This window comes from Apium graveolens, chromosome 6, assembly GCF_009905375.1.
Source record: "Apium graveolens cultivar Ventura chromosome 6, ASM990537v1, whole genome shotgun sequence".
In the NCBI taxonomy this organism is placed as follows: Eukaryota; Viridiplantae; Streptophyta; class Magnoliopsida; order Apiales; family Apiaceae; genus Apium; species Apium graveolens.
In genome coordinates, this window is record NC_133652.1 from 199,925,154 (window position 1) to 199,946,517 (window position 21,364).

The following is a 21,364-nucleotide window of genomic DNA, read 5'->3' on the forward strand; positions in this document are numbered from 1 at the left end:
TGATTAGAGCCAAAATGTGGCCCAAAATTGACTTGTAAGAAAGGGGTACCAAGAGGTGGTTAAAGGATGTCTAATTTTGCATGTACATGATGTTAAAATGTTAATTGTATCAATATATGGTGGAAAGTGACTCTTATAGGGTGCAAAGTGACTCTAATATTGTGAAAAGTGACTTACATGGTTGATTAGAGCCAAAATGTGGAACACAATTACCTTGTATTAAAGTGGCATTAGTAGGTGGTAAAAGGATATCAAATTGGATGTATATGATGTTAACATGTTAATTGTTGTATATATGGTGGAAAGTGACTCTTATAGGGTGCAAAGCGACTCTAATATGGTGAATGACTTACGTGGTTGATTAGAACCAAAATATGGAACAAAATTGACCTGTATTAAAGTGGAATTAAGAGGTGGTAAAAGGATATCACATTGGATGTATATGATGTTAACATGTTAATTATACAAATAGATTGTGGAAAGTCATTAATATAGACTGCAAAATGACTCAAATATGGTGAAAAGTGACTTACATAGTTAATTAGAACCAAACTGTCGACCAAAATTGACTTGTATGAATGTGGCAATAAGAGGTAGTAAAAGGATTTTGATTTGCATGTACATGATGTTAACATGTTAATTGAACCATTACATGATGGCAAGTGACTCTTATAAGTTGTAAAGTGACTCCAATATTGTGAGAAGTCACTTACATGTTTCATTAGAGCCAAAATGTAGTTAAAGGATGTCTAATTGCATGTACATGATGTTAACATGTTAATTGTATCAATATATAGTGGCAAGTGACTCTTATAGGGCGCAAAGTGACTCTAATACGGTGAAAAGTGACTTACATGGTTGATTAGAGCCAAAATGTGGAACACAATTACCTTGTATAAAAGTGGCATCAATAGGTGGTAAAAGGAAGTTAAATTGTATGTATATGATGTTAACATGTTAACTGTTGTATATATGGTGGAAAGTGAATCTTATAGGGTACACAGTGACTCTAATATGATGAAAAGTTACTTACATGGTTGATTAGAACCAAAATGTGGAATAAAATTGACCTGTATTAAAGTGGAACTAAGAGGTGGTAAAAGGATGTCAAATTAGATGTATATGATGTTAACATGTTAATTATACAAATATATTGTGGAAAGTCACTCATATAGGGTGCAAAATCATTCTAATATGGTGAAAAGTGACTTACATGGTTAATTAGAACCAAAATGTGGACCAAAATTGACTTGTATGAATGTGGCACTAATAGGTAGTAAAAGATTTTGAATTGCATGTACATGATGTTAACATGTTAATTGAACCAATACATGATGGCAAGTGCCTCTTATAAGGTGTAAAGTGACTCTAATATTGTGAGAAGTCACTTACATGTTTGACTAGAGCCAAAATGTGGCCCAAAATTGACTTGTAAGAAAGGGGTACCAAGAGGTAGTTAAAGGATGTCTAATTGCATGTACATGATGTTAACATGTTAAATGTATCAATATATGGTGGCAAGTGACTTTTATAGGGTGCAAAATGACTCTAATATAGTTAAAAGTGACTTACATGGTTCATTAGAGCCAAAATCTGGAACAAAATTAACTTTTATGAAAGTGCCATTAATAGGTGGTAAAAGGATGTCAAATTGGATGTATATGATTTTAACATGTCTATTGTTGTATATAAGGTGGAAAGTGACTCTTATAGAGTGCAAAGTGACTCTAATATGGTGTAAAGTGACTAACATGGTTTATTAGAATCAAAATGTAGAACAAAATTGACTTGTATGAATGTGGCACTAAGAGGTGGTAAAAGGATTTCTAATTGCATGTACACGATGTTAACATGTTAATTGAACCAATATATGATGGCAAGTGACTCTTATAAGGTGCAAAGTGACTCTAATATTGTGAGAAGTCACTTACATGTTTGATTAGAGCCAAAATTTGGCCCAAAATTGACTTTTAAGAAAGGGGTACCAAGAGATGGTTAAAGGATGTCTAATTGCATGTACATGATGTTAATATGTTAATTGTATCAATATATGTTGGCAATTGACTCTTATAGGGTGCAAAGTGACTCTAATATGGTGAATGACTTACATGGTTGATCAGAACCAAAATATGGAACAAAATTGACATGTATGAAAGTGGAACTAAGAGGTGGTAAAAGGATGTCAAATTGGATTTATATGATGTTAACATGTTAATTATACAAATAGATTGTGGAAAGTCACTCATATAGGGTGCAAAATGACTCTAATATGGTGAAAAGTGACTTACATGGTTAATTAGAACCAAAATGTGGACCAAAATTGACTTGTATGAATGTGGCACTAAGAGGTAGTAAAAGGATTTTGAATTGCATGTACATGATGTTAACATGTTAATTGAACCAATACATGATGGCAAGTGACTCTTATAAGGTGTAAAGTGACTCTAATATTGTGAGAAGTCACTTACATGTTTGATTAGAGCCAAAATGTGGCCCAAAATTGACTTGTAAGAAAGGGGTACCAAGAGGTAGTTAAAGGATGTCTAATTGCATGTACATGATATTAACATGTTAATTGTATCAATATATGGTGGCAAGTGACTCTTATAGGGTGCAAAGTGACTCTAATATCGTGAAAAGTGACTTACATGATTGATTAAATCCAAAATGTGGCCCAAAATTGACTTGTAAGAAAGGGGTACCAAGAGGTGGTTAAAGGATGTCTAATTGCATGTACATGATGTTAAAATGTTAATTGTATCAATATATGGTGGAAAGTGACTCTTATAGGGTGCAAAGTGACTCTAATATCGTGAAAAGTGACTTACATGGTTGATTAGAGCCAAAATGTGGAACACAATTACCTTGTATGAAAGTGGCATTAATAGGTGGTAAAAGGATATCAAATTGGATGTATATGATGTTAACATGTTAATTATTGTATATATGGTGGAAAGTGACTCTTATAGGGTGCAAAGTGACTCTAATATGGTGAATGACTTACATGGTTGATCAGAACCAAAATATGGAACAAAATTGACATGTATGAAAGTGGAACTAAGAGGTGGTAAAAGGATGTCAAATTGGATTTATATGATGTTAACATGTTAATTATATAAATAGATTGTGGAAAGTCACTCATATAGGGTGCAAAATGACTCTAATATGGTGAAAAGTGATTTACATGGTTAATTAGAACCAAAATGTGGACCAAAATTGACTTGTATGAATGTGGCACTAAGAGGTAGTAAAAGGATTTTGAATTGCATGTACATGATGTTAACATGTTAATTGAACCAATATATGATGGCAAGTGACTCTTATAAGGTGTAAAGTGACTCTAATATTATGAGAAGTCACTTACATGTTTGATTAGAGCCAAAATATGGCCCAAAATTGACTTGTAAGAAAGGGGTACCAAGAGGTAGTTAAAGGATGTCTAATTGCATGTACATGATGTTAACATGTTAATTGTATCAATATATGGTGGCAAGTGACTATTATAGGGTGCAAAGTGACTCTAATATGGTGAAAAGTGACTTACATGATTGATTAAATCCAAAAAGTGGCCCAAAATTGACTTGTAAGAAAGGGGTACCAAGAGGTGGTTAAAGGATGTCTAATTGCATGTACATGATGTTAAAATGTTAATTGTATCAATATATGGTGGAAAGTGACTCTTATAGGGTGCAAAGTGACTTTAATATCGTGAAAAGTGACTTACATGGTTGATTAGAGCCAAAATGTGGAATACAATTACCTTGTATGAAAGTGGCATTAATAGGTGGTAAAAGGATATCAAATTGGATGTATATGATGTTAACATGTTAATTGTTGTATATATGGTCACTACACCAAAATCTCATTCACACAACTGTCATGAGACAACGGTTCAAAATATACCCGTTGTCCCAAAAAATCAAACCACGGGGTTTTCTTAGCTATGAAAAAACAGTTGTCTTGCTTTCCATCCAACAACGTTTATAGAGGTTTTTGCACACTATTGTCTAAGCTTTTCGATTTGACTTATTTAGACAACTGTGATTTCATGGACTGTTGTTTATGACTATTTTAAACAAGCGTGAACCAATGTTGTATGTCCAAAAACTCATTCTATCTTAAGACAACTGTTATTTTACGAGCTGTTGTTTGTAACCCTTTTACATAATGTTGCATGCATGTTGTATGTACAAAAATTCATTCCATCTTAAGACAACAGTTTTTGACAAGTCCGTTGTCTAATTTAGACAATGGTTTACTAAAACTGATATCTTAGACTCTATCAAACAATGGATTTAAAATACCATTGTAGAAAGCAAAGTTCATAGACAATGGTTATTAACATTATGGGATAATAGAGGTTCATACAACAGTTTACTGATTAGCAAAAGAAACCGTTGTCTATACAGCAAAGATGGAAAAAAAAATTGACTTGCACATATTACATATCCCAACCCTGCTGTACACAAACCAACAATAAGATGTCCAATCTGAATAAACCCAAACCAACAGATATAATACCATAAATCAGCCAAAGGTCCAACCAACAACAAACTAGAGATCCTCAATCAAAATTGTAAGCCATTCCTCAAAATTGGCAAACCATACACTTTCAATTAAACAAGACAGAGATTTCAAATTACATTGTTCCATATATACAAGACAGAGTTGTTTAGTAGTGAATATTACAATGAAAATGGAAACACAATCCTTGTTTACTGCCTTTGGTAACATGCATGCTGCTTAGCCATAATTTTGCACGCCTTGACAACCGCCGTATGCTGGTAATTCTGCATAAACACAAAAACAAGTGATCAACATTAATTTGCACAAGTTTGATGTGGAAAATTTTATAATTTATCCTCTGCAGTAGATAACATATCTCCAAGCCCTGTTTCTGCAGTAGAAGCTAGCCATACTTGTATGTCCGCCGAATGATTATTTTTGCTATGATAAAATCATCATCTATTATAAGAAGAGCATCAACCAGCAGCATTCACAAATTGAAAACTCAGTCAACTAGATGATGATTTTATCACGGCAAAAGTAATCTCATCAAGGGGTTCACGAGCAGTACACATGGATAATGGGAGCTTCACCTACAAAAAGAATAAAGTGAGCGGTACATGGACTCAAGTATCTATAAATAATTATATATATTACCACTATGGAAGTTGAATCCATTCTTCTTCCTCTCGCATATAGCTAGTATTTTCATCGTCCAGTTCATCAACATTCGGGAACACGGGCAACTGCAGCTCATTCTCAAGTTCTATTTCTACAGAGCCTTCATTTTCATCATCACAGTGGTCATAAAAGTTCTTTTCCGGGACTTTCAACACCACAGACCAAAATTTTTCAAGAGTATCATCAATGTAGCAAACTTGCTTAACATGTTTCCCTAGAACAAAAGGATCATTTGAAAATCCTAATTTATTTAAATTAACCAATGTATATCCCAACTCATCAACCTTAACCCCTTTGTTCATATCTACCCAATTGCAACGAAATATAGGGACTCTAAAATTATTATAGTCTAGCTCCCATATACTTGTTATAACTCCATAATAGGTATGTGAAGTATGTTCAACAGATTTAAATTTTTCGGAAAGCATTAATGTATCTGCAACAACACAAACACCACTACACTGTACTTGTCTATTATTATCACGCTCCTTGGTGCTATAAATAACCCCGCTGATTTTATAACCACTAAACGTAGGAACATTCTTGTTAGGCCCTTCTGCCATCCACCTTATATCATCACCTATGCTATTATGGTCATGGAGCAATTCCGTCTCAATCTGTACAATAAAAAAAAAATTAAACAATTTTTTTAGGTCTGTGTTTTTATTTTTTATTGGATGTCTTCGACTTCTTATATTACTTGTCTGTATTGTTTTTAATCAGGACTACGTAACAAGGTAATAAACACATAAATAAAACTTACCTTTTTCCTGAACCATTCGGGGAATTGTTCATTCTGCTTGGTTTTTAGCCACACCTCGTCATTTTCATGCTGCTGGTATCTTAGCATTAAAGATGCCATATGTTCACTACAAGTAAAATCAATTGCTTCAATATATTTACCAAATTGCAGATAATGAGAAAATAACAAAATGCACACACACACACACATATGTTAGTAACTTACTCAAAATATTGCCTCATGTGATTGCTATTTTGCAGAACACATAAGTGTGCTAGATGCAATTCCTCTTTGCTTGGCTTGATCATTGTCGCACCAGATAAAGGTTTGCTTATTGCATTTTGCTCATGCCTATCATTTTTTGGCAAACCTATGGTAGCTTCTTCAAAATTGACCAAACGTTCAACGGCCTCTTCGGCAACATATGCCTCGGCAATACAACCTTCGGGATGAGCAGCATTTCGAACATATACTTTAAACGCCTTCATATATCTCTCAAAAGGATACATCCAACGTAGAAAGATTGGCCCGCAAAGCTTAACCTCTCTCACAAGATGAATTGAGAGATGGATCATGACATCGAAGAACGAAGGGGGAAAGTGTTTTTCCAGCTGGCATAATGTTTCCACCAACTGAGATTGCATATTTTCCAATTTATCTACATCGATGACTTTGCTGCAAATTGCCTTGAAGAAAAGGCAAAACCTTATTATTGTGCACCTGACTTTTTTGTGCAGTACCGACCGAATCGCAATTGGAAGCAAATGATGCAATATTGTGTGGCAATCATGAGATTTCATTCCAACAAGCCGAAGTTTTTCCATATTTACAAGATTCTTGATATTTGAACAAAATCCATCCGGTAACTTCATTTGAAGAAATGATGAGCAAACTACCTTCTTTTCAGCATTTGATAAGTTCCATGCAGCCAAAGGTACCTTCTCTTTCTTTCCGGGAGTTTTTGGCCTTAGCTCCATTCTTATTCCCATTTCTGCCATATCGAGACGGACTGACTCCCTATCTTTTGTCTTTCCGGGAATATTTAGCAAAGTTCCAAGTAAAGCCTCACATATATTTTTCTCGATGTGCATCACATCGAGAACATGCCTAACTGGCAAAAATTTCCAATACTCAAGTTGAAAGAAGATAGATAACTTCTTCCAAACTGGTCTAGCATCACCTTTCTTCCGTTTATGTTGGCGTTGTGTCTTACCAAAGACATGGTCCCTTAGATGTTGTACTCTTTCAAAAACCTGCTCACCAGTTAATGGAATAGGACCAGCACCTGTCTCAACGCTATTATCAAAAGCTGCCTTTTGCTTTCTATACGGATGATGACGAGGCAACCACCTCCTATGCCTCATAACTACCGTCTTCCGATAGTGAACCAGCCTAGTAGCCTCTGTTTTATCAACACAAACAATACAAGCATTATATCCTTTAACTACATGTCCCGACAAGTTCCCCAAGGCCGGATAGTCACTTATTGTCCATAATAATATGCCCCTAAGTACGAAAGACTCTTGTCTATATGCGTCGTACACTTGTTTCCCGCGCCACAACTCCTGCAGATCTTCAATAAGTGGTTGAAGGAACACATCTATATCATTTCCAGGCTCGGTCGGTCCTGATATTAACAAGCAAAGCATAATGTACCTTCTTTTCATACAGAGCCAAGGTGGAAGGTTGTAAACCGATAGCAAAACTGGCCAACTTGAGTGATCAGTACGGTTTCCACGAAAAGGATTGAAACCGTCGGCGGATAAAGCTAACCGGAGGTTTCTACTCTCCGATGCAAAATCAGGCCACTTTTGATCGACATCCTTCCATGTTTGCGAGTCTGCTGGATGCCTCATTTTACCATCTTGTTGTCGTTCGGTCTCATGCCAAGTCATGTCCTTCGCAATCGCTGGTGTATTGAACAAATTTCTTATTCTTGGTATCAAGGGGAAATACCATAAGACCTTAGCAGGGACTCCTTCTTGTTCTTCTCCTTTCTTATTCAGTTTCCATCTAGAGGCCTTACATATGCGACAAGTAGTCTCATCTTCATCTTGTGGCCCACGATATAGTAGACAATTATTCGGGCATGCGTGTATCTTATCATAACCCATTCCTAATGCACATAAGGTTTTCTTCGCTTCATTGAAAGAAGAAGGGACATTGTTGCCTTCTGGTAGCAAAGACCCAATCAATAATAGAACATCAGAAAAACATGAATCAGACATACCATGCTTCACTTTCAAGTTGAATAACTTAACCAAAGCTTTCATCTTAGTGTAATTCTCACAACCAGGATAAAGAGGTTCATGCTCACCTTTCACATGGTTGATGAAATCTGAAGAATCTGAAGAAAGAACATCATCATCGTCAGCTTCACCCATTCTTGTGCAGAATTGGTAATTAGAAGATACCGAGTTGTCACTTTCATCCAATACAGGACTTTCTACAATATTTGGCTCCCCGTGCCATATCCAGCGAGTATACGTTTCATCAATACCATTTTGAAACAGATGGTTTTTAACAATCCGAGCTTTCCAAGATTTGCTATGTGCGCACTTTAAGCATGGACAACTTATTTTGTCTTCGTTATATCCATTCTCAAAGGCAAACATAAGTAAATCGTCCACTCCATTCTCAAACTCTCTTGTTCTTCTATCAGCTTTTAACCATGACCTATCCATATTTTGATATAAAACAAGCTGCAAAAAGAAAGTGACATGATGGTCAAAAACAGAGCATATACTATTAAGCTTATGACTAACTACCAAAACAATTACAAACCCAAATTCCCAAATAACCAAAACTATTAAGCTTATGACTAACTACCAAACCAAAACAATCAGCAACAACTACATAATCTATTAGCAATTAGTAACTAATTAAGCTTATCACAAACCCAAATTCCCAATGTGCATCACTTCAAACAATTAATTGCAGAGGTGACTAATTAAGATTATGACTAACTAATTAAACAATTAACTAATTAAGATTATGACTAACTAATTAAACAATTAACTAATTAAGATTATGACTAACTAATTAAACAATTAACTATTAAGCTTATCACTTCAAACAATTAATTGCAGAGGTGAGCTTGTGTTAGAGCTTAAACCACTGAAACAATGGAGGAACCCTAAAACACTAAAAAGATAATTTAGGTTACGAATTTACCTAAAATGGAGGTCTCTGCGATGGAGGTCGAGGTTCGATGGGGGAGGTTGAGCTTGAGGTCGAGGTGCGATGGAGGAGGTGCGAAGCAGCTTGAGGTCGAGGTCGAGCTTGAGGTCGAGGTCGATGGAGGTTCGAGGAGGTCGAGGTGCGATGGAGCCGCCACGAATCACGATGGAGAGTACAGGAGGGGATAAGATGAGGAGTAATGAATGACCTAATTTTGACTTCAATTATTATGTTCTCATTCAGACATAACAAAGCTCAATGATTGGGTTGTTAAAATTTTAAATAATCCTTAAATTATGTCCAAGAATGTCAAAATCAATTAAATCCAAATAAAAATCGACTTATGGATAGTCATTTACAAATTTTATCGATGTTAATATCGACTTATTGTAGTCATGTACAAATTTTATCGGAAAATAATCAACTCTTCTTGTTCGTCTTTTTAACAGAAATCCGGTAAAAGCTGTAGTCCCTGACACGGGTACTACTACCCAGTTGACTTAATTAATTTCTGAAATGGATTTGTCAACGATCCAACCGTACGGATGTTAATATCGACTTATTGTAGTCATGTACAAATTTTATCGGAAAATAATCAACTCTTCTTGTTCGTCTTTTTAACAGAAATCCGGTAAAAGCTGTAGTACCTGACACGGGTACTACTACCCAGTTGACTTAATTAATTTCTGAAATGGATTTGTCAACGATCCAACCGTACGGATGTTAATATCGACTTATTGTAGTCATGTACAAATTTTATCGAAAAATAATCAACTCTTCTTGTTCGTCTTTTTAACAGAAATCCGGTAAAAGCTGTAGTCCCTGACACGGGTACTACTACCCAGTTGACTTAATTAATTTCTGAAATGGATTTGTCAACGATCCAACCGTACGGATGTTAATATCGACTTAGTGTAGTCATGTACAGATTTTATCGGAAAATAATCAACTCTTCTTGTTCGTCTTTTTAACAGAAATCCGGTAAAAGCTGTAGTCCCTGACACGGGTACTACTACCCAGTTGACTTAATTAATTTCTGAAATGGATTTGTCAACAATCCAACCGTACGGATGTTAATATCGACTTAGTGTAGTCATGTACAGATTTTATCGGAAAATAATCAACTCTTCTTGTTCGTCTTTTTAACAGAAATCCGGTAAAAGCTGTAGTCCCTGACACGGGTACTACTACCCAGTTGACTTAATTAATTTATAAAATGGATTTGTCAACGATCCAACCGTACGGATGTTAATATCGACTTAGTGTAGTCATGTACAGATTTTATCGGAAAATAATCAACTCTTCTTGTTCGTCTTTTAAACAGAAATCCGGTAAAAGCTGTAGTCCCTGACACGGGTACTACTACCCAGTTGACTTAATTAATTTATAAAATGGATTTGTCAACGATCCAACCGTACGGATGTTAATATCGACTTAGTGTAGTCATGTACAGATTTTATCGGAAAATAATCAACTCTTCTTGTTCGTCTTTTTAACAGAAATCCGGTAAAAGCTGTAGTCCCTGACACGGGTACTACTACCCAGTTGACTTAATTAATTTCTGAAATGGATTTGTCAACGATCCAACCGTACGGATGTTAATATCGACTTATTGTAGTCATGTACAAATTTTATCGGAAAATAATCAACTCTTCTTGTTCGTCTTTTTAATAGAAATCCGGTAAAAGCTGTAGTCCCTGACACGGGTACTACTACCCAGTTGACTTAATTAATTTATAAAATGGATTTGTCAACGATCCAACCGTACGGATGTTAATATCGACTTAGTGTAGTCATGTACAGATTTTATCGGAAAATATAAGATGCTTAAAATAAAGTCATCTTTTTAACGAAACACTGAACCGAATAAAAATCTTCTAATCGAAATTATTAACTAAACAATTGTAACAAAGTATGTCTAACAACAGTTTTTCAGACAAGATAATTTAATTTTTAAAAATTAAAATATATTAAAAGACATTACATACCGTTAGATTGAGGTACTATCTCAAATCAGCACCGTTCATTTGATTTTTCATTTCCCCCCAATCAAAAATTGTCTCCCACCTTGGCTTCGCGGTGTTTACTTTACCAGTTTACATTCACAATTTCATTTTTCATTTTCATTTTATCACACGCGACAACGGCGATCACAGGCGACAACGGCGATTACTCAACCTAGCATCACACGCGACAAGGGCGATTACTCAACCGTTTAATCACTGGTATGGGCTTAAACCCTAGAACCCTAGCGTCCCTGATTTTATCTTTTGTATTTGGGGTTTTTTCATCTTATGTATTTAGGGGTTGTAGAGTATATGATATTTTGGGTATCTTCATTCCGATTATATGCGTCCTTTGCATGCATTTTGTCACTCACTCTTGATTTTGAGTCCCTGATTTTATGTATTTAGGGGTTTTGGGTTTCTATTTTGAATATATGATGGTTGTGGGTTTCGATTTTGAGTCCCCGATTTCATGTATTTAGGGGTTGTGGGTTTCGATTTTGAGAAATGCATTTTGTGGATTTTGAATATATGATGCTGCTTGTGGGTGTTGATTTTGTGGGTTTTCACTATGCTTGTGGGGTTTTGAATATATGATGCTGCTTGTGGGTGTTGATTTTGTTGATTTTTTGGGTTTTCACTATGCTTGTGGGGTGTTCTATGCTTGTGGGGTGTTCTATTTTGTTGATTTTGTGGTTTTCACTATGCTTGTGGGTGTTGATTTTGTATTTTCACTATGCTTGTGAGTCCCTGATTTCATGTGTTCTATGTTTCACTCTAGATTTTAGTGTTCCTCTAAATACACTCTGCATATACACTCAGCATCCCTGATTTTAGTGTTTCACTATGCTTGATTTTAATGTTTCACTTAAGATTTTGTGGATTTTGATCCACATTGCCTCTGTTTGATTCACGGAACACATAAACACATTGCCTCTGTTTGAGTATATATGTTTCGTGCATATATGCGAAGTCCTTTTAGATATATGACAGCTCATTTTACATGTTCTATATTATGTGACTCTGAAATTTGGTTTTTCTTCCATATACATTTGATACATGTGTTTTAAACTTTAGTTTTTATTTGGTGTATAGATAATGGCCACTCCGAAAAAGAAAAGTGAGTCAAAGAAGACAGAATTGAACACAAGAAAGTCACCGAGAACAGGGCCAAAGAAGAAAGAGCTTAAAAGGTCCAGGTCTTCATCCCACCCAACTACCATGAATGTGATCAGGGCTTTACGAAAGACCAGGTCCTTAAACAACCAGACCCCTGCTATGACCCCCACCCCATCCACTTCTTCCCCAAAGTCTGTGAAGAAGAAGCCTATATCTGAAATCTTACAGAAAAAAATTTCCAAAAATAAGAAGAAAAAAGTGAAACCTGTTACCACCCCGAACAACAATGAAGGACTAAAACTACTCAAGCGAGGTTGTGTAACGATGCATAGAATTGTGAGACGAAAGATCCAGGGGAATAAACTTAATGTGTCTTTTAATGGAAAGGGAGAGCCGTATGGTCCTGAAGCGGCAGAAATGCAATCCTATATTGGGGTTTTGGCAAGAACCAAAGCACCAATCTGGCATGATAGTTGGAAATGTGTTCCCGATGAGACAAAGAACAAGCTTTGGGAGTGTGTTCTGGTAAAACAAACTCAAATAATTATGTATCTTTCATTATATGTTCATTACTTATGTATCTGATATCTTTTTAATTTCTTATGTATGTAGCTGGGTTTCATTTTACCTCCGTCTGCGAAAAAGTTGGTTTTACGTTCCGCTGGTCAGAAATGGAGGGAGTTCAAAAGTCGACTGACCACAAATTACATTCTCCCTTATCGAGATCAACCTGAAGTGTTGGCCTATCCTCCTGCAGATTTCTCTTTCATAGAAAAATCGCATTGGGATATATTTGTTGCTGATCGCACGTCACCTGAGTTTTTGGTATGTTTCCAGTTAGCATTATGACATACTTATTTCTAGTTAGCATTAAAACATACTTGTTGTTTCTAGTTTTTGGTATTTAATTAATATTGATTTCATAACCACATTCGTGCTTCTTATGCAGAAATGTCATGATGATGCTATACAAAGAAGGATGCTGAGTGTATATCCACATCGGATGTCTCGAAAAGGTTATGCTAACCTCGAGAATGAATGGGTGCGTAATAGTGAAATGACATAGTTATTATTCTAATACAAACTAATTTGTCTAACATATTTATACTATTATACTTTCCTGATCATATACATGTGAATGCAGTATCAATCTCATCCAGATGAAGAGGAAGTTGATCGGTCGTCAACCTGGGTCCTAGCAAGGAAGGACAAAGATGGTAAATTTTTAGGAAAAATTGTTGAAGATAAAGCAACGGAAATTGTAAGTTATATATTAATTTTTGTCTTAATTAATTGAAAGTATATGGTACTTAATTATGTTAGTCTTTTACATGGAAATAGCTCAGACTGTGATAATATGGTACACTTAATATTTTAGGAAAAATTGAAAAAGGAGGTTAAGGAAGGGAAACTAATAGCTGAAGGTGTTGATGATGTTTTAACACTCGCGCTCGGTAAGCCTGAGCATGGTGGACGGGTCCGTGGACAAGGTGTTCATGTAAAGCAGTCGGTTTATTTTGATCTTCCAAGGCAAAAAAAAGCTAGAACAATGGATGAAAAGATACAGGAAAGAGTTCAGAGGTACTTGGCAGAGGAGACTCCAAAAATAATTAAAGCGAGAGATGATTTTTGGGCTGCTGAAATGGAAAAGCTGAGGGCAGAGATCTTGAAAAGGCCCGTACAACAAGAATGTACTCCAACGCATCCTTCCCAACAAGCAAGCTGTCACTCTAACGGCGGGGTTGATGTTGATGCAGCTGTAAACCATCCTGCTACACCTACAACTGCAAAGAATTTATTTCCTGTTCAACAGGAGGGAGGTGGTCTGAAAATTCAAAAGATTGAAAGTTTGTTTGTTGATTTAGGGGTGGATCCTGAGGATGCTCAGAGGTTGGATGGCAAGGATGAAAGTTGTAGAATTGTTTTTGAGGAAGACAGATGTGAAGAAGTTAAAGTGAATGCTCCGGATAATTCTGTTTGTAAATTGGCTCTTGGATCGCTCAGCAACATTGTAGCTTGTGCGAAGATTGATGAAGTTGTTGTTGTTGAAGGAGAGGAGACAATCCATGGAGTCAGACTTGGGGAAGAGAATGCAAGAGTGTCAATCACTCAAGTCATTCAAGGAGATGCTAAGATTCCATATCCCATCGGTGACGAGATTTTGACCGTGGAACAAGCCATGGGAACTTTTATTGCATGGCCAAGAAACTTGATAACAATGAGGAACAATAGCACTTCCAATGTTTTGTCAGCTCCGAAGGTAAAAATATTTAGAATAGCACTATATAGCTAGAATGTTTTTATTTAGTATTTTCTTTCTTACTATTTTCATGTGTATTTTCTGCAGAAAGCCAAGAAAAAGGGAAAAAAGAAGACTTATAAATTAGTCGCTGATGTTGAACCAGAGCTTGTTGTTGAGATGGGTGCAAATTACCCATCTGCATTAAATCGTTTGTGGACATGGGCAAAGGGTGCCTTAGCTGATGAACGAACGGTTTCTTTTCAACTATCCCAAGAAGCCTTTGGCTCTACAAAAAAGATGGCCATTTACTTATCAGAAATATATTCGATGTGCTCTGGAGGTGAAATGTCGGGGTCTGTGATCGTCCTTTTTATTCAGTAAGTTTCTCCACAATTTTTTTTTTAATATCTCATAGTTAGTCTGTGGCTCCAGAAACGATTTTTTTTTAATCTCTCATATTTTTATATGTAGCTCCATAAACGAATACGTCAAAAAAAATAAGATGACCAACATGATCAAGTTCGTAGATCCCACCACAATTGGTGCCATTGGCTGTGGTAATGCAGGGCAGAGGTCGCGTGCACTCGCTGCACGATTTAAGAATGCTAAGAAAGGGCAATACTTTCTTATGCCTTACAATGACGTGTAAGTTTTAATCCAAGAGCTAGCTAGTTAGACATTCTCATATAATGTTTTAGCTAAACAGGATCACATGCCTTTTTAAATTGATTTTTTTTGGAGCTTCTAAGTTTCAATTTTTATGACAAGGCTTCAATTCATTCATGTTTGTGTAGGAACCATTGGAATTTAACTGTTGCAAATCCTGAGGCAGAGGTTGTCTACCACATGGACCCTCTAAAACGTCGAATCGCTAATGTGGAATGGCTGGATGTTGTCGACAAGTAAGATTCAGCTTCTAAAATATCTGTATGGAGTCTTGAACTTTGATAGACCACGCATTTTTCAGTTGCTTAATGGTTTTGCTGGTATTATTTTGGTTGTAGTGCCATTAAAATTTACAAAGAGGATCTCAACAAGGTTGTCAAGAAGAAAATTTTGTGGGAGAACATGGCGGTAATAATCAATTCTCATCATATTTTTTCTATGCTATTAAGGATATTGTAATTAAATAATTATTTCTTACATCTCAGTTAGTTGATATTGTAATTAAATAATTATTTGTTACATCTCAGTTAGTTGTTAAGGATAGAAGTTAGTTAGATTAATGCTTGTATATAAACACTACTGCACTCATAGTTTAGAGACTTATTTTTTACATTCACCAAATCTGTTTTGTATAGTTATCTCTCTGCAATATACATACAAGAGCTTCTTTCTCTCCAATTCACAGCTTTTGTAATGCATTTTTAATTAATCCAGGGAGTTCCAGTGCAGTCAGGAACCAAGGATTGTGGCCTGTTTGTGATGCGCTATATGAAGGAGATTGTTCAGGACAAAGAACTTGAGTTTGCTGCTAAGGTGAGATTTTCACTTTGGGTTTTCCCATTGACTTATACTCTTACTCGTACAGTACTTAATTGTATGACTTATGTAAAATTTTGGGTTATTTTTCAGTGGATGCGCAGATCAAACTTGGTTTACACTGATGATGACATTAACGAGATCCGCTGTGATTTTGCAAAATATTTCATGAAACGCCATGCAATCTAGGTTCCAAATTTGTGGTCTTTTGTTTGAACTAGTAGTCGGATTTGAACTTTAAATTATGCAGTTGGTCATGGTGATGCACTTTTTGGTCCAATCCAAACAGAATTGTCGGTAGATTGATAGATTTGTCTCAATCTATTAGTAGATTGCATGGTCAATCTATATATATTGTGCTCAATCTATATATATTGTCCGGTTCTTGTTCTAGTGTTGTAGGATTGTTGGATTGGTTGTGTTTGGTGGATTTATATTAGATGTTTGGTGGATATATATATATATTGGCTTGTTCTAGGATTGTTGGATTGATATGTGTTTGGTGGATTTATATATATTGGCTTGTTCTTGTTCTAGCTAGTTCTAAGTTTGTTGGTTTGGTGAATTTATATATATTGGCTTGTTCTTGTTCTAGCTAGTTCTAGGTTTGTTGGTTTGGTGGATTTTGATTTTTTTGTGATTGGTAGTTAGTTCTCGGTTTGTTCGTTTGGTGGATTCATTTTTGGTGGATTCATTTTTGGGATTTAGTTTTTAGAAAACAGGTGGTTTGGATGAAATCAGGATTTTATATGCAAAATTTTATATACAACAGATGATTGTGTTCTCAATCAAAAACAGCCATTGTACCAAACTAATTGGAACAACACTGTAACATTGTTTTAACAGTTGACTAAAGCTCTATTCACAACACTTTAAAACATGGTAATATTGTGTCTATCATGTTCACATAACGACAAAATATACGATGGTGTTATCTCAAGGATAACACTACAATATGCTTTAAACAAAAAATGTGGTCTAAAGAGCATTAAGATGGCAGTTAACATAACTTAGTATTAAAATACTATCACAAACCATTGTTTGAAATAGCTCCTTACAATATTTACCTAAAACTGTTGTATAAGACAGCATAAAATAACAGTATTGACCTAAAACTGTTGTGGTTAGCCTTTCAAACAACATTATATACGACGCTGTTGTCTCAAGGGGTGCACTACAATAGGAGTTAAACAAAAAATGTGGTCTAAAGAGCTTTAAAATGGCCGTTAACCACAACTCATTATTGGAAATACATTTCACAAACCGATGTTTGAAAGACTTCCTTACAATACTCTGGCTCAAGGTGTTGTCTAAGACATCATAACATAACTGTATTGTCCTAAACCTATTGTGGTTAGCCTTTCAAACAACAATCAACAAACTACCCGTTGTTTGACAAATAATATATAGAAATTTTGCACTCTTAGTTGACAGTAATACACCGTTGTCTTCTTGAGGAAAACCGTTGCAGGTAAACTGTTCCAACAATACAGTCTTTTATACAACCTGTTGTAGAATGACAGTTTCGGTAACAGTTATGAACCTGTTGTGTCTGTAGCTTCTAGTAATGGTTCGATGCACTGTTGTCTGATCGAAATCACACGGCTCCTCAATAGACGACCAAAAATTTTGACATCAAACAACGGTGAAAAACGGTTGTAGGATCATGTTTTTCTTGTAGTGGGTGGAAAGTGACTCTTATAGGGTGCAAAGTGACTCTAATATGGTGAATGACTTACATGGTTGATTAGAACCAAAATGTGGAACAAAATTGACCTGTATTAAAGGGGAACTAAGAGGTGGTAAAAGGATTTTGAATTGCATGTACATGATGTTAACATGTTAATTGAACCAATACATGATGGCATGTGACTCTCATAAGGTGTAAAGTGACTCTAATATTGTGAGAAGTCACTTACATGTTTGATTAGAGCCAAAATGTGGCCCAAAATTGACTTGTAAAAAAGGGTTACCAAGAGGTAGTTAAAGGATGTCTAAATGCATGTACATGATGTTAACATGTTAATTGTATCAATATATGGTGGCATGTGACTCTTATAGGGTGCAAAGTGACTCTAATATAGTTAAAAGTGACTTACATGGTTGATTAGAGCCAAAATGTGGAACAAAATTAACTTTTATGAAATTGCCATTGAAAGGTGGTAAAAGGATGTCAAATTGGATGTATATGATTTTAACATGTCTATTGTTGTATATATGGTGGAAAGTAACTCTTATAGGGTGCAAAGTGACTCTAATATGGTGTAAAGTGACTAACATGGTTAATTAGAACCAAAATGTAGAACAAAATTGACTTGTATGAATGTGGCACTAAGAGGTGGTAAAAGGATTTATAATTGCATGTACACGATGTTAACATGTTAATTGAACCAATACATGATGGCAAGTGACTCTTATAAGGTGCAAAGTGACTCTAATATTGTGAGAAGTCACTTACATGTTTGATTAGAGCCAAAATGTGGCCCAAAATTGACTTGTAAGAAAGGGGTACCAAGAGGTGGTTAAAGGATGTCTAATTGCATGTAAATGATGTTAACATGTTAATTGTATCAATATATGTTGGCAATTGACTCTTATAGGGTGCAAAGTGACTCTAATATGGTGATAAGTGACTTACATGGTTGATTAGAGCCAAAATGTGGAACACAATTACCTTGTATGAAAGTGGCATTAATAGGTGGTAAAAGAAAATCAAATTGGATGTATATGATGTTAACATGTTATTGTTGTATATATGGTGGAAAGTGACTCTTATAGCGTGCAAACTGACTCTATTATGGTGAAAAGTTACTTACATGGTTGATTAGAACCAAAATGTGGAACAAAATTGACTTGTAAGAAAGGGGTACCAAGAGGTGGTTAAAGGATGTCTAATTGCATGTACATGATGTTAAAATGTTAATTGTATCAATATATGGTGGAAAGTGACTCTTATAGGGTGCAAAGTGACTCTAATATGGTGAAAAGTGACTTACATGGTTGATTAGAGCCAAAATGTGGAACACAATTACCTTGTATGAAAGTGGCATTAATAGGTGGTAAAAGGATATCAAATTTGATGTATATGATGTTAACATGTTAATTGTTTTATATATGGTGGAAAGTGACTCTTATAGGGTGCAAAGTGACTCTAATATGGTGAATGACTGACATGGTTGATCAGAACCAAAATATGGAACAAAATTGACATGTATGAAAGTGGAACTAAGAGGTGGTAAAAGGATGTCAAATTGGATTTATATGATGTTAACATGTTAATTATACAAATAGATTGTGGAAAGTCACTCATATAGGGTGCAAAATGACTCTAATATGGTGAAAAGTGACTTACATGTTTAATTAGAAGAAAAATATGGACCAAAATTGACTTGTATGAATGTGGCACAAAGAGGTTGTAAAAGGATTTCTAATTTCATGTACATGATGTTAACATATTAATTGTACCAATATATGATGGCAAGTGACTCTTATAAGGTGTAAAATGACTCTAATATTATGAGAAGTCATTTACATGTTTGATTCAAGCCAAAATGTGGCCCAAAATTGACTTGTAAGAAAGGGGTACCAAGAGGTGGTGAAAGGATGTCTAATTGCATGTACATGATGTTAACATGTTAATTGTATCAATATATGGTGGAAAGTGACTCTTATAGGGTGCAAAGTGACTCTAATATGGTGAAAAGTGACTTGCATGATTGATTAGATTCAAAATGTGGCCCAAAATTGACTTGTAAGAAAGGGGTACCAAGAGGTGGTTAAAGGATGTCTAATTGCATGTACATGATGTTAACATGTTAATTGTATCAATATATGTTGGCAATTGACTCTTATAGGGTGCAAAGTGACTCTAATATGGTGAAAAGTGACTTACATGGTTGATTAGAGCCAAAATGTGGAACACAATTACCTTGTATGAAAGTGGCATTAATAGGTGGTAAAAGAAAATCAAATTGGATGTATATGATGTTAACATGTTAATTGTTGTATATATGGTGGAAAGTGACTCTTATAGGGTGCAAACTGACTCTAATATGGTGAAAAATTACTTACATTGTTGATTAGAACCAAAATGTGGAACAAAATTGACCTGTATTAAAGTGGAACTAAGAGGTGGTAAAAGGATGTCAAATTGGATGTATATGATGTTAACATGTTAATTATACAAATAGATTATGGAAAGTCACTCATATAGGGTGCAAAATGACCCTAATATGGTGAAAAGTGACTTACATGGTCAATTAGAACCAAAATGTGGACCAAAATTGACTTGTATGAATGTGGCACTAAGAGGTAGTAAAAGGATTTTGAATTGCATGTACATGATGTTAACATGTTAATTGAACCAATACATGATGGCAAGTGACTCTTATAAGGTGTAAAGTGACTCTAATATTGTGAGAAATCACTTACATGTTTGATTAGAGCCAAAATGTGACCCAAAATTGACTTGTAAGAAAGGGGTACCAAGAGGTAGTTAAAGGATATCTAATTGCATGTACATGATGTTAACATGTTAATTGTATCAATATATGGTGGCAAGCGACTATTATAGGGTGCAAAGTGACTCTAATATGGTGAAAAGTGACTTACATGGTTGAGTAGAGCCAAAATGTGGAACACAATTACCTTGTATTAAAGTGGCATTAATAGGTGGTAAAAGGATATCAAATTGGATGTATATGATGTTAACATGTTAATTGTTGTATATATGGTGGAAAGTGAATCTTATAGGGTGCAAAGTGACTCTAATATGGTGAATGACTTACATGGTTGATTAGAACCAAAATGTGGAACAAAATTGACCTGTATTAAAGTGGAACTAAGAGGTGGTATAAGGATGTCAAATTAGATGTATATGATGTTAACATGTTAATTATACAAATAGATTGTGGAAAGTCACTAATATAGACTGCAAAATTACGCAAATATGGTGAAAAGTGACTTACATGGTTAATTAGAACCAAAATGTGGACCAAAATTGACTTGTATGAATGTGGCACTAAAGGTAGTAAAAGGATTTTGAATTGCATGTACATGATCTTAACATGTTAATTGAACCAATACATGATGGCAAGTGACTCTTATAAGGTGTAAAGTGACTCTAATATTGTGAGAAGTCACTTACATGTTTGATTAGAGCCTAAATGTGGCCCAAAATTGACTTGTAAGAAAAGGGTACCAAGAGGTAGTTAAAGGATGTCTAATTGCATGTACATGACGTTAACATGTTAATTGTATCAATATATGGTGGCAAGTGACTCTAATATAGTTAAAAGTGACTTACATGGTTGATTAGAGCTAAAATGTGGAACAAGATTAACTTTTATGAAAGTGCCATTAATAGGTGGTAAAAGGATGTCAAATTGGATATACATAATTTTAGCA

At 35.2% G+C, this 21,364-nt stretch overlaps 1 protein-coding gene and 1 long non-coding RNA gene across 2 annotated transcripts; one reads left to right on the top strand and one right to left on the bottom strand.

Moving 5' to 3' along the window:
* Nucleotides 1–6,150: 6,150 nt before the first annotated feature.
* On the bottom strand, nt 6,151–8,613 carry LOC141665678 (uncharacterized). The gene has a single exon (XM_074471660.1). It carries the CDS (start codon nt 8,611–8,613, stop codon nt 6,151–6,153), a length of 2,463 nt encoding a protein of 820 aa, XP_074327761.1.
* Nucleotides 8,614–15,250: 6,637 nt separating this feature from the next.
* On the top strand, nt 15,251–15,920 carry LOC141667011 (uncharacterized). Its single transcript, XR_012552446.1, has 3 exons — nt 15,251–15,378; nt 15,481–15,550; nt 15,857–15,920. It is a non-coding gene; the product is annotated as an uncharacterized LOC141667011 (long non-coding RNA).
* Nucleotides 15,921–21,364: the final 5,444 nt, after the last annotated feature.